General features: G+C 34.4%; 1 protein-coding gene across 36 annotated transcripts in view; it reads left to right on the top strand.

Annotated features, from left to right (window-relative positions):
- The window catches only part of KCNMA1 (potassium calcium-activated channel subfamily M alpha 1), a 463,622-nt gene that overhangs the window by 337,908 nt on the left and 102,060 nt on the right, over positions 1-23,654 (top strand). For 19 of the 36 annotated variants that reach the window (XM_032695589.1, XM_032695577.1, XM_032695576.1 and 16 more), the window contains 3 exons: positions 3,318-3,386; positions 15,601-15,687; positions 20,950-21,026. In XM_032695589.1, coding sequence (XP_032551480.1) covers positions 3,318-3,386; positions 15,601-15,687; positions 20,950-21,026 — 233 coding nt within the window. Of the gene's footprint in view, positions 1-3,317; positions 3,387-7,319; positions 7,332-15,600; positions 15,688-20,949; positions 21,027-23,654 lie in introns of all 36 variants that reach the window. The other 17 variants (XM_032695586.1, XM_032695574.1, XM_032695573.1 and 14 more) reach the window with 1 other exon arrangement.

Raw genomic sequence — 23,654 nt, 5'->3', positions numbered from 1 at the left:
CAGGAGACCTTTTCACTCTGCTGAAGTCCTAATGTTGCTACTTCATATGGTATCTAATAAACACTAAAGCAATCAATGCATGGAAGTGTCTGAAACGTTGTAATGCCTGTTTTCAGAATAGATTTGGAATTAAATGATTGTAAATGAAAGCATGAATGTTTTCAGTGTTGAACAAATTCATCAGCAATCCATTTAAATTGAGTTATTTACAAGTGCTGTTCTATTGTTTCTTCTAATGATTCCCATTCTTTGAATAGTGGTTGTCAGCATCACCATCTTGGCTAATGTACCATTGCGAGGAAACTATTCATTAATTTAAACGTGTCATTAAGTCATATAACCCGTGTGACACCCAGAGCTCTGTGGAACTGGTTGCAAATGACTTGTAATAAGTGAAATATGTCAGAAAAGATATGTCTGTTCTGTTATGAGAAAGGACTATTTGAAGCACTTAGTACATAACCATAGCATAAGCCATTCTACAACTTTATTTATAGAGACTCAGAATGCTTATATTTGTCCTAGAATGGGTCTATGAATGAGAGATTTGTATGTAAAAGGTGTCTATGAAGAATTCTGTGGCCACATAATCAGATGGGTTTAGCACACTCGTATTTCCTCTTCAGTTGGCATTGCCCTTCACTCCAACCATGCCACAAAGGCTGTGGACAGCTTTTGCTAGGGACTGTTCAAATGCTTAATAAGAAACAGACCCTACTCTGAAGAGTTTGATGTTGAACTAGTTAATGCAGAAAAAGTTCTGAAAACTCCATTCTTAGAGAAGGAAGTAGAAGAAGAAGCAAAATATCATCTCTTATATAAAGGAGGATGATTTTGCTTCTACTCCTCTAACTTCTCACTCCTTTTCCAATTTTTACAGGAACATAAACATAGGTTATGGCATAACAATGAGGGAGAAACAACTGTTAGACAAATATCCATTTAAAGATCTGTCTTTGTTTGAGATGTAGCAATGACAGAGCCCAGACTTCAATTTACTATTAAAATTAGGGGCTTACAATCCATCCTTCCACTGTGTTAGCCAAACTGTCACTAGGTTACTGAGGGGAAAAGTGTATTACTAGACTACAAAAGTCTACCTGGATATGTTGAAATAGAAAACCTCATAACATATTACAGAAATGTGTATTATATTCAGAATGAATGGTAATTTGTGCCGTTTACACTACCTACAGTCATGCAAATTAACTCTCCACTGCAAACCATTTTCAAACCTGTCAAGTTTCTATATGAGTTTGTAGAAACATGTGACTGAGTCTGTATTTGATATAAAGGTGTCATTCATTTAACTGTGCTGGTAGAATGGAGATAAAATAATCAATAAAGGGTGTTTATTGAGATTTGGAAACACATGTAAATTTTTGAGGTCTTCTCAGGCATTTGGTTATCTGAAACAGCAAATTGTGTTTACTAGTTTAAATGAAACAAAAAGATTTATCTCAAATTTTTCACCACTTTATAACTCTATTAATTTCAGGTTAATTAAAGCACATTAAAAATTAAAAATTAGTATTGCTTATTAATGAGTTTGGTGCTTATTAATGAGTTTAGGTATTTTCATTACTGTAAGAATTGACTATTCAATTTCCAAAAGAACCGAAGAACAGGAAAAGTCCTTTGCATTGATTTGTGAAGGGGAAATTAAGTCATTGGATAGGCTTAGTGTGTTCAGCCACCCATGAAATATACAGACTTTGAGAACAGTTTTTGTAGTGCAGCTTTTAAAATTCTTGCAGTCAGTGACATTTTAAAAGTCTGAAATTAAACGAGATGTTCTACTTTCTTAGGTTATGGGTCTTAATTGCCAGTCTAGGAATGTGATTCTTTGGTAAATAGGCTACCATACAGTTTGGATAAGAAACATAAAGAGAGTGCAGAGACAGTGGGGATGGGACACTCAATATTGTTGAAGAATTTCAAACTGTTGGTGTCAACGCTTGGGTGAAGAATTAGATGACAGTAGAAGTTAGTCTACAAGTTCTATTTTTAACTATACGTGTGTGTACTGTATGAACATATTCCAAGCAATAAATTTTCAGTATGTGAATGTGATTCCTGACATTCTGTGCCCCTGGATGTTGCTGGTCCAGGTGTGGATGATGCTGACTGAAGATAAACTAACCAAATTGTCTCCCCCTACCCTGGTTCTAGGCTCACTATTTTCTACTAAAAAATTTTCCTAATGAGACTAACCATCTATGGATTGATACTTGACCTAGCAGTGGAAACAGCATATGAAATGTGTGCACTCTTCTTAATATATATTAAATTAGACATATTTCCTGTTTGTTATTGAAGAAATTGAATATTATCAGTTCAGTAGCCAATTCCTTGTTTTCAGATAAGTATGTGGTTGATACAAAGTATGAATAATATTGCTTAATTTGCATAAAGAAGATAAATATTTTTGAAATATATGCAAAAATATTAAGAACACTGAAGTAAGGAAGTTGGTAGAAAAGCATGGAACACTGGAGAAGTTAGTGTATGATCAAGAAAATGACAGCCATCTAATTGAAAGATCAGCCCAAGAATCACTTGTGACAAGTCTGTACAACAGGAAGCAAGTAGCATTGACTTTGCATACATTTCCATGGCAGAATTGAAAAATGGTTTCTAGTTATTAAAAACCACAAAAACTCACTTTCTTTATTTTCACAGGGCCCCTTAGCTTGAAGCTAATGGTGGTATGCTAACTCACAATTCTGCAAGTCTGTGAATATCACCCTTAAGTTGTTTTAATAAATAGCCACTTCAGCAGACTTTTATGACTGAAAAAAATGTATATTACAGTATCAGAATGTAATTCTCATATATTGATCATAAATTGCTTCCAATCATGCTGTTCCCCAAGGACAGTAGTTGGAAAATAGTGACTTACTAATAGTGTACTCTCACTTTATTTCAGTATATACATATTTTTCTAAGGAATGCACACTACAATCAACAAATATTTGAAATATTGCCTCAAAACATCCACAACTATAGCCAGATGCAATTTTGTGTTGTGTATCATGACCTTTGTTATTATTGCTTAAGTAGACTTCGTATCACAATGTGTTGGTGCTTATGCTATTGTTATCAACTTCTCAGTTTATATTTTTAGGATCGTATGTGTTAATTATCTTCCAGATAGAAAGATCTTAACATATATTCTGTGTATCCCTAATGGAAAAAATGGGGAAAGATCTTAGCGTAAGTTCTCAAAGAAAATACATTCCCCACGGCCTTCTCTCTACATATGTGATGCTGGTTGTGAAAAAAAGACTGACTCTTGGCCTCTTCTTTTCCTGCAGACTGGTGTTTGCGAAACTAAAGCTCTTAATGATAGCCATAGAATACAAGTCGGAAAAACGTGAAAGCAGGTATGTCCAATACCTCCAGCTCTTGAAATTCTGGAATGCACTGCCAAGAATTTTGCTTGCCTTTTTTTTTTTTTTTTTTTTTTCAGAATGAGCATAGCTATTCTTTGAAACAATTCAGAATATAATTAGCATGCCATCACATTACAGCATTTCACATAGCACTGAAAGGCGCTTGTTTCTGCCTTATTCCTCCCTAAAATAAATCCAAGTCAGAACATTTAGTAGAAGGTGAAGAGACAGTAATATATATGTCTCATCTCCAGAAGCACAGTTAATTTTTACTTAGGGAAAAGCTAACAATTTTTTGTTCCTAGTGTATCACTTCTAACCAGAGGTCCAACTTACTTTACTGAAAATGGAAAAGTAGAAAACAGATGTCATATCAAAATTCATTATGGTTATGTGTATTCTCAAAATACAAATTTAGCCTTGAAATTACCAACTGGATGGCTACTTTCCTCAACCAGAAAGAAAAAAATTCATTGTTATTAGTACAGCGTTTCTTGCTTTTTTTTCATACAAAAGTTCATAAAAATCTGATTAACATTGGAATCAAACTTCCATCAACTAGTCTGTCAGTGCTGTAAACAATACTCATTTTTGCATAACAAAAATGTTTTAAATGTTGTCTGCAACATGTAGAGGAACATTTAATAAAAATATTACAGTACAGACTCTGGATGAATTTGATTTTCCTCTTTCAAAAGTTATATTCTGTGCTGCTGCAGTAAACCTGGAATGATGCATATTAATTATTATTATTGGCCTTTAATTACTTTTTAGTGGCCAAAAGACGCTTTTGAGGGCAATTGTTTCTCCTCACAGGAGAGCCGATTCTGTCATTTGAACTCATGCCACAATTTCTGAGGTGTTGCAAGTTTATTTTAATGTTTATTCCTAAATGTCATAATTTTTCTTTATTAAAAATATGTTTAAGACCTATGTTGGGCATTTGACATGGAAAATGCAATGTGACAACTGTTTAAAAGAGTATTTCCATGCCTGATAGTTGATTTTACTTGATTCTTTCCTATGTTACAAAGTGAAATGTGAAGTGGTGTATGTGCTATTGGATATTATTTTTGTTCAGACTATGCTTTTTTGTTCACACTATACTGATTAAGAAATCCTTTTTTCTTTTAAATATATTTTTTAAAATGTTTTCAGCTCCTATGGACTCTTAAAATACTTTTCCATTGAATGATCTCATTCTGCATTAGCTAATGTAAAGCCAATTATCTCTTCTTTTGTCTCTAGAAAAAGGAAAAATTGATAGTAATAGCAATGGAACTGTTTATCAGATTTTGTTTATCCAGTATGTAAAAAAAGAAATTGTTTCTGTTTTTTTTCCTAAGAATTATTGCCCAAATTTAGGTTGTCATTGCTTCAGTTGTCATTTATTTACATAAGTTCTAATATTACAGTCTCTTTCAGTAATGACAGATAGTTCTTGGCTTCTTTATCATTCTTTGCACTAACTTCAGTGGGAGTTGGATTGAGTTCTTAATCACAAGGTGATGCAGAGGATCCCACAAAAAGTAACACAATGTGATACAAACATATATTCCTTCTTACTTAAAGCCACACAGGTAACAGTTTGCAATTAATTAATTTAGTAGGAAAAAAAGAGCCTAAAATTGCAGGAAACAATAGTAATAGAGGGATATTAGCAGCTTGATTTTGTGAATATGTATGTAACAAAAAGAGGACGTGTAAGATAGATATTCACATTTTCTTATAACCCTGATCCACAGTAATATCTACTGATTTTATTAACCAGTGATAATTATATAGTCACTGTTTGGTGAATCACAGAGCTACCTGCAACATATCTTTACTGTTCTACTTGTTCCTGTGCTCTTCAACCCAAATATGTTAACTACATATTTGAGGTTTTCTGATCTAGAGCCTTTTAGTCTAACCAGAAAGGTAATGGAACAAAAGTTAAGTTTCTAACTTCGTAGGTATACTTGTATTTTCTTGCACTCTTATTAAATGAAAAGATGGGGAATTAAGATAAAAAGTTAGAATAACATGGTTTAGAAGTGCAAGCTCTTTTTGAACAAGACAAATTTGTCATTTTCCAATTATATTTGTTGATGGTGACATTGAAAATATTTTATTCTCCTCATATCTAAAGTTCTTCATAAAGATGAAATGGCAACTGATTATGGGTATCCTTTTAAACTTTCAGTCTTTATGAGAGTGGCCAACAGTAGATATGTGCTGATTTTATGACTGTAGTTTGCATCCATATTTAGTAAAACTACTGAAAGGTTTTTTTCTATAGTTTGCAATTCAGAGGAACAATGTTAAATATAACTAAAAGTTTAGAATGTCACCTAGGTGGCACCCTTTTATTAAGAGGTAATATTTCCTGCCATAATGGAGACAGGTCTAGGAATAGTATTTTCAGGAGCAGAGGAAATTTTCAAAGCATTCTTTGTGCTTAAAGGATGAGAAGCTCTTACTCCCAACAGTTCAATTTTTGTTATTAACCAAAACAAAGTATCTGTAGCAGTAAATTATGTATCTGATTTTTTTACTTAACACAGAGAGGTTCCTTTTAAGATTAGTTTCATCTGCCATCATCACTTTGCACTCAGAGCTAAAGCAGTGTAAAGTGGATTTAGAAGTGGTAATGGGAGGTCATTCTAAATTTCTTAATACTCTTTGTAAATTTTCAACTCAGTGTTAAGGATAAATAGTCCCATCCCATTCAATGCAGACTTTTATTTGACTTTTTTGATACCTTTATTACATGTAGAATGGTATAAATAATAATTTACAATTTACCTAAGCACTTTTTTTTTTCCCAGGCAGTCACCTAAATGTCAGTTTTCTAAAGCTTTCTGGTTTACAGTCAAATTCTGTTAATTCCACCACAGGGAATTTGAGATCAATAGAAATAATAAATTATCAGAACTCTATCCAAGCTAATATTGCTGTACAAGTTAGCAGTAGCTGAGCTTCCTGCTTGCAGATGGGCTTTTTCTTCTTGTTTTCCTGGTTACTAATAAAGCTACCCAAAACAGTAAGCACACCTTGATAGCATGTTTTGTTAAGATTAGGTAGTTAATTATAAACAATTTATGATTCAAGACTAAATATAGGTAATATAGTCATAGATATGATAAATGCAAATCAGTTGTCATATAATCGCTAAAGTATCTACAGTCTTTTTAGGCAAGTGTTCCTCATCGACATATCTTAAAGATTAGTAAATCTATGATTAGATTTTTTTTAACCTTTCCTTTTATATATTTAATAATGTTTAACCTACTCCTCAGGTATCAAAGAAGCCTGAGTTTACAAAACTCAATTTAGAGGGTTTCTGACAAGTTGCTAAGGTCTGCTCTTTAGTAGTTCCAGGTCACAATATGACTTAGCCATTCCTTCATCTCTAATTAGTATCTGGGAATGTTATAATGCATTATTAAGAAGAGGAAACACTTAAATTAAATTTTTGTGCCCCCGATAAAAGCCAAATATTTTAGCTTGAAATTTGTCTTTCTTAATTCATTTAGGTTTTGGTTATTTTATAGAAAAATGCAAAGGGAACATGGAGAGCATGAACCTGAAAATGTCCCTAAGTTGAATTTATAGCAAAAAATAACAGTTCAAAATGCAGACATTCAAACTCCTTATCTGAAATCCCTTTTAGAGACATTTCTGCCTTCCTTTTTCCCCTGTATTTTTTTCCACACGAGTAAGCAAGAAGGAAAGCCTTACTGGATTCTTCCCTCCTGCAACCCATTTATACTCCTCTTGTAAAATTTTCTCTTGTCTATCCATATATTTGTTCTCATTCTCAGCAGAAAAACCTTTAAGCCTTGAAGACTTTTAAATAAAGGGTTTTTTTGCTTTTGCTTTGGTGTCAGTTGATTTCTTATCAAAGTGTTTGATTTGCAATTTTTTTCTTGTCGTTTGCAGAAGCCGAAAGCGGTATGCCCTCTTCGTTACCTTTCCTTCCAACCTCAATCCTACCTTCACTCCTTCTAACTTCAGGACTAATTCCTTGCCAAGAACACAGGAAGATAACATCTTTGTCTATCTTTCTCTGTATATGCACACACATATATACATACATATATTCATCTGTCTATGTGTGTGTGTATATATATATCTGTGTGTATAATTATATATGAGCCCCCAGTCTCAAAGAGGAGAGAGAACAGCATTTTGTCTCTCCGTTGTTTCTTGTGACTCACGCACTAACTTCTTTGCAGGAAGTATAAAATTAAACAGTATAAGTTTTTTAGGCCTTTTTTTTCCCCCTTTTGGAATCATTGGTGTATCAGAGTGTTGCATTTGAAAAGCAGACTTTACTGTTAACATCTGTCCTCTTTTTTCATTTGTACTGTACCGTGACGATGTATATTTCGTCTTTACCAGCCCTTGTGCTGCCATATTGTCTTCATATTCACACCTTCATTGATGTCCTTCTTTCCCCAGAGTCTTCCTTCAAAACATGTCTTACAATACAGTAGTTCGTGTTCTCTTGCAGTCTCATCTTCCATTAACAACAACCAAATAACTGATTCTTTGCATTGCTGGTCCTGTTTTGAGTCCAGTTATTCATAATACAGTACTCATTAAAGCTGTTGTACTGTTCCAGTGAAATTGCCATGGATAGTTTGGATTATATGTCACATTCATTTTAATGACATTAATTGAACTCATTTACAAAGATGTTACTGAATGTATTTTGTTTCTCAGCTTTGGGTTGTTGTTTTTGTTTTTTTTTTTCTGAGATGGCATGTTTTGCATTTTCTTTTGGTATACCATGCTCTGAGCCCCTCTCTAGTCTACATTCTATCATACTACTACTGGTTTGGATGAAGTAAATAGGGCATGCTCTTCCTTATCTCTCCTCATCTCTCTTCTCTCTCACAGCTTTTTTTCGTAATTGCTTATAGCATTCTGTCTGTCAGTGGTGGTCTTTGGAAACCTGTTCTCATTGTCCAGACACTTCAGTTTCCTTCTTCATCGTTCTCTCTAAACTTTACTTTCTTTGTCTCTTCTGTTGCATATGTTGTGTTATATGTGTTTAAGTTTAGTCTTATTCTCCTATGGTTTCTGAGTAGATGTGTGATAAGAGAGGTGGCTTCCTGTCAGTTTGGCATTGATATGATCCAAATGCAGAGAAGTTACTGCAACACTTAGCATCTTCAAGGATCTGCAGCTGTTGCACCTCTACTTTGCTTCTTGCTTTTAAGTATATATTATCTTGTGGTGAAGGCATGTTAAAGCTGGCATGATGAGCAATATGGAGAAGTGTTGTACCAAGTGAAGTTGCTTGCTCCCAGAATAAAGTATTCTGTTATGCTTCGTTGTACTGATAATCAATCACTTCTAGAATCAGAAGGAATAACTTAATTGTTTCCAAGTGTATTGAATTCACCATCACTGTTTAACTAGTTTGGACTATGCCCCAGTAAAATACCTCATGCACATCCTGTAAAGCATGACTTAGGTGCTATTGTAAAGAATTTAACTCCTGGGAGCAACCTTTTATATGCTTGTAGTAATTAAGCTTTAATACACTGTAGCATGTAATGTGCACTGTGTCTTTTGCCTTGTATTCTTTTTAGTGTCTTACTGGATTTTGCTGTGTAGAGCAATATGGATCTGAGTTAATGTCAATGACAGAGCCCAGAAGAAGGAAGCAATACTAATGAGTTACAATCAGTGTGAAGCTGGTATGTGCACAACTCTCACTGTGGGATTTGTGCACCTACTCTCACACTCCAAAACACACCCTGAAACAAAAAATATTATCTCCAACTAATTCTGTAGTTGGATGAATGACATGGTGCATTTTAAAAGGCCACTATGCTAATAGTGGTGCTTTTTATCTGGGCATAGCATGAAACAGTCAAGAATAATACCTGGTTTTGTTTAAAAGTGTGGTAGCTGTAGTCAGTAATACCATATAGTCTTGTTTTAGATAATGTAGGCATAGTACTTAAATATTGTATCTTCCTAATGATTTTGCTACTGTTTGAGTTGCATGGGGAATGGTACAGTACATCTACCACAAGGTTTAAAACAGTTGTTACAGCTTTTGTCATTTGTTTAGTCAAAATTTTGCTGTTTGTGTTTCATTTAATTCAACAGTTAATATTTTTTATTTAGAAAAGGAGGATGATAGTCATATGGGTGGCCATAAAGCTGAAAGCAAACAAAAAAATCAATCAAGCAAACACCCCAAAACCAACCAACTAACCAAAAAAAAGTAGTATTACTAAGTGAGAGAAGTTTCCTTGATGCAGGGCTGAGCTGTTCAATTGGTCACTGATAATGGGATTCCTCTCACCTAAATGTCTAACCTCCTTTTAGTTATCCAGACTTACTCCATTATTCAGGGAAGAGAGAGACAATTCTTGAATGCATTTTCCATTTTAAGACAGATGAGAGGAATGTCACATTTAGTGCTGCCTAAATGTAACCTTGAAGGTAAGAACAAACAGAAATAATGTATAACTGAGGCACTGATAAGGAAAACTGTAAAAGGACTTTTCTGGTGTAGAGAACTACAGGAAACATTTTTCATTCTACTGAAATTTTTGTATGCTGAACATTTATTAGAAGTAATGTTTTAAATATTCTAATAATATGAAAAGATATCAGCTATCAAACTTTCTAATCACATTTCAGCCCAAGAAACATAATTTGAGTCCAGTATGTGTGATATTTGAGAGCGGGAGACAAAAATCACCCAACATCAAAAATGAGTAAAAAATAAATAGATAGAGGGAATTAGTCCTACCCCAAAGTGCCAGTTCACAAATTGCCCTACAGTTCAAACCCTCAACTGTCAGGTTCCTCATCAAATATCTGTAAGTTCAGGAAAACATGGAAGATCTTGCATTAGTAATCAAAACCTTAGCTCACTTATAGTGCTTTAAAGGAGCACTGAAAAGGAATATATGGGAAGTATTCTCTAGCTAGATCAGGGTATTGTCAGTCATCCATGCCCTACTGAAAAGGTATTGAGCAATGCTCATGTTCTAGGGTAGTTTCAGGTAGAAAAGAACAAATCAACAGATATTTATGTGTATCTGTATTTGAAGGTAACACATATACTTAAAATATCAGAAAGATATAATCCAAAAAGTATGTTGATCACAATTAACACACAGTGAGTTATGAACAGATATCTGTTCTCCATTGACATATGAAAGAGTCATCATGTCCTATCTTAACTTTTCATCAAACAGTCTATGTAAATAAAACCATAAACATTCATCTAGAATTTTTGTGACCACATTTGAATTTTCCTTTTTTTTTTAATTGTGCCTCTCAGATGTGCACTGATTGCCATTTGTGTTTCACCTGTTTATATTTTTGTCAGTCCGGGAACTCATTTTCAGCTGAATAGATAGTATTCCTAATTCTTTCCTGAACCTGAGTTGTTCAGTGTCAGGTTGGATGGGGCTTTGAGCAATCTGTTCTACTGAAAAATATCCCTGACCATAGCATGAGGGTTGGAACTAGATGATTTTTAAAGATCCCTTCCAAAATAAACTATTCTATGATTCATTCTGTGAACTGAATTCAAGGATGATTTCCACATTTTCGATGTGTGACATTTTCATTGCTCTTGGATGCCTGATCTTTCATCTAGTTACAATGTGAATCTTCTTTAGCAAATGAACTAACTTTTGCAGAGGTTTCCAAACTGCATATTCTATTCCATAAGTGGCTTCCAAATTGTAGTATTATCAACAAGTAATAGAATAAGTTCATGTTGGTGAAGGACATTAAATTCCTATTAAACACCTTAAATCATATTTAATTTACATGGCTGTAATTGCCATGTGTTCTAAATGTTCATGTGTGAAGGAGCAAGCAATCACGTGAGCCCTACCAGGAAAAGTTTTGTCCTGAGGAATGTATTTCTGGTAACTGGAATCCTTAAAGAATTGTGGCTGAATGTTTTTTTTGAGCTTGCTATTACTTGATTACTTTCTGAGGTAATCTAAACTAGAAATCTTATAGAATTATAACATTTAATCAAGATTTCAGAAGCTTTTAAAATACTTGGCCTTCCTGATTTCATGAGCTGATTTAGGAGATAAAAAAATTAAATTATATTTTATGATAAAAACATGTATTTGGAAAAATCAGGAGTGTCATTTTCAATAATACTTTTTCTGATGTATGGCACAGATTGCATATTTATTAGCTCTAGATATTGTTATTAAACCTAATGAGTTGCTGTCCTTTTCCTATGTCTTCCTGTATCTGCAAAACTTTTCATCCTTGGAGATACATAAAAATGAGACATTAACTGAAGCTTTCTCTCTTAAAAGTCCAATTTTGTTTGCCATGTACTTAGCTTCTCAACCACAGGGATATATATATATGCATATTTTCATATTAAACAAATACATGCATCTCTAAATAACTGATAGATGCATCTTCTTGGTGTACTAATAAGACTGTTTTGTTTTTCTCTGTTCTGTTTGTTCTCCATATTCTACTATTTTAATTCAAAACATTTCCCTTGCTGTACATATTAGAATGAGTGCTTATCAAAGCATAACTTTAGCTAATGATACTACAAGTGTCATAAGAAATAATTCAGTTCCTGCTTTAATAAGCAGCGTGTTTAATAAATCCATATAGACTCAGTAGAAATTGCTCATGATTTTGCTCTGGTTATATATCAGTGTGTATATAAACCCAAAACTTTATGAGGTTTTGCTGTAACTCTTTGCTAATAGCAGTGATGGGGCAAATTAATTTTTATTCCCTATGGAAAATTTTGCTGCTGGGGTCATGCTGCATTAACTGTGATCAAATCTATATTTTGTGGCTATTTGTAATTGTGAAAATAAGTATATGTGAATGAAGTATAAGATCTGACAAAAATAAAGTCTATACACTGACCCATCTGAATTGATTTAATGTGTCTCAGAAAACCTCGAGATACAAAATTGTGCTCAAAATACCTTACAGCCTAAATGAAGCCAGTTACTTCTGATTTAAGATTATATTCCATGCATCTTAAAAGAACTGCTTCATTTGTTTATTACTTTGTCAAATTTTAAGTATTGTTAGGAGGAGTGAACATTTATACATCTAATGGTTACCTCAGTTTGTGGAGTTTGGGTTGTTGAGTTTTGAATAGGATTTTTTACTTTTTGGTATGGTTTGTCTCCAAGAATTGTATTGAGGAAAAAAACTAACCTGGTCTATGTAAAGAAATGTGTTCATCTCTTTTCACTGAAAAGCAGTAATAGTTACGTGATTAAAGAATCAAATGAGATAAAAGCTATTTTTCTGACAGAACAGTACCCATTTGTAAATAAGAAAAATAGCCAACCCAAACTATATTGCAAGTCTTTACATGTTTTAGAAGAAACAATATAGCAAATAAATGAGATTAGCATGGTTAGGATATTTTTGAGTTTAACAACTAAATTCTCAGCATAATGGCAAGATTAAGGACGAGCAGACAGGGAAAGGGAAACGTGGAGACTGAAGTACAGATGCAGTTATGGACATGATACAAAGTTTTGGCAGAAAGACTTTGGAGATTTAGTGACAGAAAGATTCTCTCCTGGTTCTTGAGAAGACTTATCTAGGCTGACGTAGGCTCGCAGGTTTAAGACAGGCATTTTCAGCTTTCGTCTGTGAGTACTGGCAGAGCGTACGGCTGGTACAGGGATCTCTGTAAGTGCTAGTAAGTGCTCTGTGGGCTCAAGAGACAAAAGCTTGTGCAGGAAATATAAATTTTCCAACCTGTTTGTGATCTCAGTGACTGGTTTCATATGAAGAAATACTTACAGGGTGATTTCCTTGGTTTTTGTTTTGGTTTTTTGCTTGTTTATTGTTTGTTTTTTTCTTGTTTGGCTTTAAGGTGTTTTGTTTTTTCTCTTGGTTTGTTCTTTTGTTTGTTTGGGGGTTTTATCTGTTTTATTCCATTTTAAAACCTGTGAAAATGCATTTTAAAACTGGTTAAGGTAAATGTTTTTGTTGCAAATGCAACCATTAAGCCCAATTGACTAACAAAAGAAATACTAGGTCTGACACTGGATGTTAAATACTAGATGATAGTAGTTGATGATAGATGATACTAGTTTAACTGTGTAACTTTATTTCATCTCATCTGCGTGCACAATGTACATGTTATTTACACCATCATATTTCATTTTTTGCAAATATTACTAAAGGGTGCCATGGAGATGAACCTACTTTCCATGGTGATATCTTCCAATTTCTGTAGTTCTCCTTTCCTTTTTTATTACAAAGCTTGAAATTGTGAATGAAGGAAAAGGAAGGATATCTGGGTGGATGCTTTCCTTGAGATTTAATTTCTGTTTGAGCCTCTGCCAAAGAATAGCTGTGTGAGAGTGAGATAATAATTTAAACCAAACCTTTCACGGATGACCTCTGATTAGGTGTTCCTTATTTTGGGCATCAGAGACTGGGCTTTTGGAAATGTGGAGCATTCTTACTTACAGCAAAAGTCCCTAGAAAGTGTATATGGAGCTATGTAATGCTAAACACTTAGAAAAAGATGTTCTGTAGGCATCCCAAGTTAATAACTGCTATATCTCATAGTGACTTAATCTCTCCTCTGTAAAATGGGATAATACTACATCTTCATTCTTCTTGTGAAGTAAATTATGTATTTGTGAATCTTTTCCATGCTGCAATGATGAACATTGCAGAAAAACATGTAAGAAAAGTACGATCCTGATGTTAAAGAGAGATAAATTACATGAAGCCATCCATGCCTGAAGTAATGGCAGTAAAACACCACTCAATGAAGTTCCAGATTGTGAGAAGGAATATTAAATTAGGAATTGTATCATAATGTCTACATAATGGCAGCTGAATTATGACTGTATGACCAACCTTTTACTTCTGAACTCATGAGTGCTTTATTTTGCGGCCTACATATTCTTGTCATAGGGCCTTGCAGCTTGTGGAATTACACAAAACAGTGTGCTCATTATTAATCTTTCAGATATATTTTTGTCATATTAATTTATTCGTAATGTATAGAGAATCAATAACATATTGAATAAGAGATGTACTAAGACCAATTTTCCCTACAAGAAAGACTTTGAACTTTCAAAGTTTAGTAATATATGTCTGTTCACAAATGTGCTTTTTTTATTTTTGTGTATATATCCTTCCCTAAAATCAATTTTTGCTAAATCTGCAAGGTATTAATTTGCTGGTAGTCTTTGTTTACTCTAAATTGCACATCAATGCCATTACTACATTTTGAGTTAGAAAGGCTAAGCTTTAATAAAAGACAAAAAAGAGAGAACTTGTGAAAAGCTATATTAAGTTTTAGAAAGTCAAAAGTTTAGTTGTATTAAACATTAATAAAACTTATTGGAAAATATATTTACATTTATTTATATATGTATATTCATATTTAACATGTTACTTTGCAAAATGCCTTACCTAAAATCTAGAGTTAAATTATTATAAAAATAAAGAAGATATTTCATAGAGAGACATGGAGTACCTCACTTCTTGATAGCAGTTTGTAATTTCCTTCATCAAATTTAGCTGAGGGTATTCTGTCATTGTGGTTGGGTTATTTTTGTTTCATGGCTGCATAGCAGTGTTTTAAAAATTTTCTATTCATTTTATGTTTTTTCAGCTGTCGTGACTGGTTGTCTTGTACCATTCCCCTTGAGTGTATGTGTGTATTTATTATTTTAAAGAATAAAATTATATGTCCAGATAGGGGTCCCATTAACTTTTTTTTTTTTCACTAGAAATTGGCAAAAATTTGCATTGAAGGGTTTAGCTTCATAAAGGATATTTTGTGTTATTACTGAGTGGTGGTTGCTGGTTCTTCCCTTTTCACCATATTGTGAATTTTTCACCACTTTGCATGACAGAGCAAGAAAACAGCAATGCTCAGCTTCACACTTCATGTTTCTGAGAGGCTTTTGTGTAGTCTATATTTAAAGCAAAAACATAAGAAAACAGACGTAAACACTTACATGATGTGATTATAGGCAGAGGCATGTGGTTATCTCAAAGTTTTTGTAAAAAGCATGTGAAACTGTTATTTGACTGGAAATTTCAAGGAAGATGGCTTAAAATTTCCTTGCAACCTTTCCTAACTAGTGGGTCCCCTATAACAGAATCAAATAAAGTTAATTTAGAACATTCCGTTAAAAATAGTTTAAACTTATGGTTTTGTTGGTTTTGTTCTTTTTTCACTGAGCAGTATATTAATCAATCCTGGAAACCATGTCAAGATTCAAGAAGGTACCTTAGGATTCTTCATTGCAAGTGATGCCAAAGAAGTAAAAAGGTAAATCATGTGTTTTTATCTTTAAATTTAAACATATGTATTTAATGTCAGTTTGTTTCTTTACATGTAAATGCCTCATTTAATTTGCCCTATTATCTGATTCTCAGGGAGAATTGAGTTGTCACTGTAGTGAACCAAACATATATATATGAAATTTTCTTAACTAGGGTCCTAAATATCAAGGAAATTAAATAGTTTTGTAGCAGATATGAAAAGAAACAAAGAGGCTGGTAGAAGACAGGGATTACAGTTTTGTCTGAGTTTCAGGTTTAGAGAAGTTCTTATTTACATAGACTTAGCAAATACTTGATGTAAGCAGGCTACTGTATTCATTCAGTAATTGCATTAGCAAAATAATATTTATGTTCTTGTCATTTTTCTTTAATGGAGCTACAAATTCTATGGCCTCATAATAATAAATCAAATTACAACAGTGCACTATATTCCAACCAGCTATATTCACAGGCTCATTGTATTTGGCTGTACTAGATTTGGGATGAATGAAAAAGAGTTTTATGGTATTGTGTTTAGGACCAAATGTGTGTATTCTTGTTTGTTAGGATAATTATATGCTTGGAAAGAACAAAGGAGAATTGTGAGAAAATAATTTTTAAAAGGAAGAATTGTTGAATGTCTGTAAGAGTTAAAAAAAAAAGATTAATATTTGCAGCTGAATGCCTCCTCATAATTTGTATATTTGTTATGTCATGCCATCAAGAATCAGATTTTTATTTGATGTTCTCCATGAGCTTGCCATTTTAACTAAATCCTACACTTAAAATAGTGAAATATTCAAATGATACACTTCATTAAGTTCTAAAATTTTTAGGTTTAAATTACAGTGAAATAATACTTAAGCAATGTATGTTTGCCATGAATCTTTAAAGAAAGTCAAAACATCAAAACAGTGAGATCAGAGAACTTGAGTTCTGTTTGTGTTGAAAGAGCTAAGGTATTTTTTGGCTAGGTAAAGCATATAGAACAGAGCAGCAGTGCTCCTGTCCTCTCATATTTCTAGCACCATCTCTGGAGCATGTGCATCCTGCAGTGCCTCAGGTGCACTGCATTTCAGCTTAGAGTTCTTCTCCTCTCTGGTGCTTTTCTCCAGTTGAATACACAGAACTGTCTTCATATTGCTTTACCAAGGTGCTGGTTTTCTTTCATTTATAAGGCACCCTCCAATGATTGTTTTTTCAGACTGCAAGAAAAATGGCATAATATTTTTAACAGGGAGAAGTTGACTGTGTTTAGGGAAATTTTTCACATTGTTCATCTATCATGTTTTATCTAATATGAAGCATGAAACAGGATTTCCAATTCTGCCTGGCTTTTCGCAGAAGGCTTGGTTTAGATACATCCTGCCTCCCTTACCATGTTTCTTAGCTGTTCTGTGCAAAGCAAATGGTTATCAGATGTGTTTCAACTAACAAAGCCAATTATGAAAAGTATTCATTTCATCCTTTTGAGCTATGAATCAGAGTCAGAAAAATGTTCTAAAATTGAGGGGGTTTGGAGGGGGAAACATAAATTTTTAATAAAGCAAAATTAAACATGTTATGTACCTGAAATTCAAATTAAATTATTCTGATTTTTTGTTAATGAAGAAGTTCCAGCTCCCTTAAGCTAAATCTATTCATATTTCTATATCCCACAACGAAATATAACATATGATGTTCAATTACTCTTCCTGCTAGAATCACTTTTGCATTTTTAGAAAAACAGTTTCCCATTAGAAGCAATTATACCTAGAAACAATTATGCCTTGGTAAATAGCTTCACATAAAATGTTGAGTGTTTAAATAAAACACAAACTATATGAATTACATCTTTATTATTCTTTATTCATTTAAATGTTAGTACTATGACCAGAAATCCATATGCTTCAAATCCACTTAGTTCACTCCAATTATATAGAATGATAATTTTATTACAGCAATCACTTCAAGTATTTGCTCTTGGCTTTGGACATAGGATTGAAGGTACTCTAGGACATTTGTCCTGAAGTGAACTTCAGAAACATGATCTCTAGAAATCACATAGAATCACAGAGAATCAACCAGGTTGGAAAAGACCTCTGAGATCATTGAGTCCAACCCATGACCCAACACCACCCTGTCAACTAGATCGTGGCACTAAGTGCCATATCCAGTCTCTTCTTAAATACCTCCAGGGACAGTGACACCACCACCTCCCTGGGCATCTCATTCCAATGTCTGATCACTCTCTCTGTAAAGAATTTCTTTCTTATGTCTAACCTTTACCTCCCCTGGCACCTCCCCTATGTCCTTTACCTCCCCTATGTCCAGTGCATGTCATGAAGTTTTGTGAGGTAATATTTATGGTAGTTAATTCTTGTTCAATAAAGGGGCTTACAGCTGGACTGGGGAGAAATTGTAAAAATTTGAGGAATTTTTCTCTTCCTGGCTTGTTTCTTGGCATCAACCCATGGTTTGAAACATATTTTATTCTCATTTCCTTGGAGGTAGTTTGTTTACTTTCTGGTGGAATGTGAATATCTTGAAGACCAGAAACTTTCTGCAGCAAAGTATACAAATGCTTAGAGAAGGCTTTTTCATTTTACATTTTGCATTTTAGAAATAAGGCGATGTCACAGCCTGAAAGAGTAATCTTCCTGGAATTTTCTTAGAGAAATTAAGTGTGCTACGTTTAGGACTTGTATCTTCCATCAGCAGTTTCATGCTATATTGATTTTAGAAGTGTTAATAACATTCAGTGAGGTTTCACTGCAATTTATATTTGCATTCCCTGGTTCATATCTTGTATGCTAGACCTGCTTTCTTTCTCCTGATGGGCCACTTAACTACCAGGGTCGTATTTCAGAGGTGTAAAATAACTTAGACAAATTTTTAACTGTTTAAATTAGGTATCTAGTTTATATCTCTGACCATTTCCTTTATTATAGTTCTACTTGTGGTGGCCACACTCTACTTAATTTAGAAGAAATAGTAGTGATCGTCCTAACTGCAGTTCCAAAGGATGTGTTTAATCAGAGACTGTGTATTAATATTGTTTATTGTTCTTTTTATATTTTGGACTGTAGATTGTTCTGTTTCAGAGACCTCCCTACTGTTGTAGCAATCCAACCATCCAGTACTGTCAGCAAAACCTCTGGGTAGTCGCAAAGTGGCAGCTTTGCTTCTTACTGCCAAAAATTATATTGGGAAGTATGCAATGAGGGGGGTCGGGATGATAGGCAGGGAGCTGACCTATGCTGAGCATGGACAAGTACAGGGAAATAAGCAGGTTAAGAAAGTATGTTTAATTTGTTATGCCAGCAAGAATCCTGCTAAACTGTATCTGTCTAGCTAGAGGCCAGCTGTGTGTGTGATCCTCATGAAATGTGTCATAGCAGCCTTACATGATATGTTGACTTGACAGGCATGATTAAACTCTCCTGTGGGCACTCTGATACATATTTATTAAATTGGAATTTTTTTTTTAAATCTTATATAAAGTAAAAAGTTTATCCTTTCCCTCTTTCTTAGTTCTCCTTGTGCTTTACCTAGTGGTGAACCGTTTGATAGAGAGTAGAAGTCCGTGAGCAAAAATGTTAAATAGAAACCTAGATGGTTCATCTTGTTAATTGCATAGTCTTATTTTAAATTTTTGCTTTTGTCTGTTCAAAACCAAAATGGTTCTTCTTTATTTAGATATGAAGGACAAAAAAAATAGAATCGTAGAATCATAGAATGGTTTGAGTTGGAAGGCAACCTTGAAGATCATCTAGATCCAACCCCCCTATTGTGGGCGGGGACACCTTCAACTAGTCCCAGTTGCTCAAAGCCTCATCCAACCTGGCCTTGAACATCTCCAGGGATGGGGCATTCACAACTTCCCTGCACAACCTGTTCCAGTGCCTCACCACCCTCGCAGTCAAGAATTTTTTCCTAATATCTAAACTAAACCTACTGTCTTATCAATTTAAACCCATTCTCCCTTGTCCTATCACTACATGCCCTTGTAAATAGTCTTGTCCCATCTTTCCTGTAAGTTCCCTGCAGGTATTGGAAGGCTGCAATTAGGTCACCCCAAAGCCTTCTCCAGGTTGAAAAAACCCAATTCTCTCAACCTTTCCTCATAGGAGAGGTGCTCCAGCACTGATCAATTTGGTGGCCTTCTCTGGACTCACTAGAACAGGTCAGTGTTCATCCTATGCATGGGACCCCAGAGCTGGATGCAGTGCTCCAGGTGGGGTCTCACCAGAGTAGAGGGATGGAATCACCTCCCTTGAGCTGCTGCCCACACTTCTTTTGATGCAGCCCAGCATATGATTGGCTTTCTGGGCTGCAAGTGCACATTGCCAGCTCATGTCCAGTGTCTCATCCAGCAGCACCCCTAAGTCCTTCTCAGCAGGGCTACACTTGATCTTTTCATCCCCCAGCCTGGATTGATAGACCCATGTTATAGACCCTAACCATGAAGTTCCCTTTGTTACCTTCGTCTCTGATTTTTACCCACAGACTTTCTACCTGCTCATGGCTGTTTTTCAGAGACAACTCTTCACACTTAATCCCTGTCTTGATGTGGAAGGCAACCCCTCCACCTCTCCTTCCTTTCCTGTCTATTCTGAACAACCTGTAGCCACCAATAGTCACACTCCAGTCATGGGATTCATCTCATAATAGTCTGAATCAAGATTTAGATGTTATTTAGTTGTTCCTTTAGGAACTTATTTTGAGTAGATTTTTCCTTTCTGATTTGGTTTTTGGTTTGTTTGTTTGTTTATTTATTTGTTTTTTATTTTTTTGCAAATAACATGTCTGATATTTAATATCACAGTGATGTCATTGCAGTTTCAGTGTAGCTAAAATGAAGTCCTACTTGTGACCAGCCTGAAGAACTGGGCTAGGGTGCTAGATAGTCTTTAAAAAACCCCACCCTGGTATAGCTCATAAGAACAGAAAATTCATTATATGTATTTCTTTTTGTGACAAAGGTCATTGGATGCTCTTTTTTCTAAGATGAAAGAGAAATACACTGTGTCATAATTAATATCCATTCTTCCAATTACTTTTCAAATAAAAGTATATTAAAAGAAACACTAATTTGGAGTCTTATGTTTAAAATTAATGGTCTCGCAGCAAACATTTCCTACTTTAAATGTCTAAACCTTTTCAAAAATTAAAGGAAATTAGTGTTGACATATTTCATTAATTTTTCACTGCAACAAGAGGAAATGTGGGACTAATTTCATTTATATGGATTAAGAAATGTGTCGGTTTTCCCATTCTCGCTCTCCAGGGCATATTTTTACTGCAAGGCCTGTCATGATGACATCACGGATCCCAAAAGGATAAAAAAATGTGGCTGCAAACGGCGTAAGTAATATTTCTATCATTCCCTTCCTCTCCTTTTCATGAACTGTTCAGCCCTGAAGAATACCTATACCTGTGTTTACATGTTTTGCTCAGTGGTACAGAAAAACTAAGAAATAAATGCACAGCAACACAGTAAGTGCCATTTGCATTTCGGAAGTCTCTATGTCTTTATTACATTTCACACCACTCACACACCTATGTCTTCATTAAAAAATCAGTTAAGGGTCAAAGCTAGCAAAACCTGAAGAATTAAGTCAAGCTAGATCTGATTGTGGAGGTTTCTGAGTTGAGAATTAGCTAATGGTGAAGTTTTGCTATCATTCATAACATACAGAAATCCAGTATTTCAATAGTTTTCTTTACAGTAAAGAACTTCTGTCTGTCTTGCTGAACATGATTCTGTAAAAGAAGCAACTAGGGAATTCTATTATATCATATAGCTATTAAAATAAATCATTTTTTAAATAAGTGAACAGTTTTAGTGGAGGAAAGGATTGTCTGGAAGAAATTAAATATTAGTGCCTCATATATATCCTTTTAGCTGTAATGCTAATATTAAGTTTAGGTAAGTTCTTAAATTGTTTGGACAGTTTTTTTGTGAAGAAATAATTGAGTTTTGGAATTGAGACCAGACTTTGCATCTGAATTTTTATAAATATGTAGCAATTAGCATTTTACCTATCTATACTTTGAAATTATTTTCCAGGAACTATCACAACCACATTTTGGCCAAAGATGTGTTTGACCCATGCATATTTGTAATACTGATAGAAAAATGATTTAGGGATTCATTCCTGAATGGATATATGAATATTTATGTGCATTCTATGGTATTCTGCCATAAAAAAGATCACTCAGTTCAAAAGTACTGAGTAAATTGAAAGATCTCAGAAGAGTTTGATCATGTCTGTTTTGCCACTATTTTCAAAAGGGAAAAAACCCTCTTACTTATAGTTTGAGTCAGTGCGTTGTTTTGGAGGACAGAAGAAGCCTAAACTGGACATTCTCTGCCTTTACGGAGTGCCTGAAGTGGATGAATTCTTGAAGATGATTTTAAAAAGAAAAAATATGTCACTGGAGTTTTTTTAAAAAAACTCCTGTCTCCAAAAAAACCAGGAGTGTGGAACAACAGCATAATTGAGAGAAAGCAGCTGAAACACTGACAGAAAATGATATTCATCTTCCCAGTAGCCACAAGGAGAGCAAAGCACATGGAAAGCATGCCTGATGTGGAAGGAATGTATGCATTGCCTAACATATTGGAAAAAAATTGTTCAAGAACAGTTTATCCATGTGAGAATGTGACCTTTGAACTGCTGCCAAAGCCAATGAGTCTGCTGAGTAAGTTCTGGTAAAGCCAGTTACAGATGCCTCAGGGTGCCTGTAGCTCTCAAACAAAATCTTTTTTCCAAATTACTCAACAGTTAAAGAGAAATATGTTACCTGTTTAATTTTATCTGGTTCTGTCAGGGAAAAAAAAAAGACCTATTTTATTTGTATTTTCTTCTCTACTCTTCCTTCACATAATGTATGCTTTTTAAACATGTTCTGCTAAAAAAAAAAAATAATCCCCAAAATCTGTCAGTTTAATATGAAAGCTAAAATTTTCATTGTCATTTCTTAGAAGGTAGGAATCATGAATTAATACTGTAAAGGGCAAGAGCCCTTTTTTGTATATTAATGAGAATCAGGGTAACCTCCTCAATACTAGGAAACCTGGAAGGAGACAGAGTATTCTGAAACTCAGCCAACACAATGGAAATATTACCAGCAGTAAGGCCATAGAGAGGCAAGAGTAACAACTTCTGTGAGTAGCAATAGGAAATGTTACAAATGGCATGGTCACACATCAGTCCAATAAATGAAAGGGTGTTGGACAGATGAATAAACAAAATGATGGAGTTAGTGAGGCAGAAGAAGGAGGCAGCTGTCAGAGCTGGCACAGTAAGCACTAAATGCTAAGGAGGGAATCCTCTGAGTCAGATGAAAATGGAGAAAAAACGTGGTCAGTGAGAGTAAAATCTTAAATTTCCCTTTCATTGTCTTCCCTCTCCCTCAATCTGCCCTCTCTCCTCCCATTTCCTAGGCACAGATAGGGCCACAGGTACTGTGATAGCAGGCAGCCCTTAGTACACCTGAGAACAACTTTCTCTTAGGGCCACGATCACAAGTATTAGAAATAATACAGTTGCTTCACTTTTAAAGTACTGTCAGTAAGCAGAAAATTTAAATGAAAAATTTCAACAGTAATTAGTGATTTTTGGTTCTCAAATTTTATTGACGATCTTGAGATCCCTTTTATGGGACCTGTTTTTTTGGGGTTTCTTTTGGTTTTTTTTTTAAGGTAAGTCTTTAGTGGAGCCTGTTATTCACATAAAACATTTTAGCTTTCAAATCACTAATCACTTTTGAAAAACCTTAACTATGTTATCCATCTTTAAGCCGCACAAATCATCGTTCTTAAAAATGCAGTCTAACCAAAACAAAGGATAAATTGAGAAAACTCTTTCCCTATTGAGTTAGAAAACTGTTAACTGATCTGTCAACAGCTAGTATGTCAATTTGGTTTTCAAAGACACTTCATACAGTCACAAATGCATCTGTGTAGTCCTATATGTTAAATATGTA

The sequence above is a fragment of the Chiroxiphia lanceolata genome, chromosome 8 (genome assembly GCF_009829145.1).
Source record: "Chiroxiphia lanceolata isolate bChiLan1 chromosome 8, bChiLan1.pri, whole genome shotgun sequence".
Classification (NCBI taxonomy): Eukaryota; Metazoa; Chordata; class Aves; order Passeriformes; family Pipridae; genus Chiroxiphia; species Chiroxiphia lanceolata.
The sequence above is the reverse complement of the archived record's forward strand: the minus strand, read 5'-3'. Positions and strand labels throughout refer to the sequence as shown.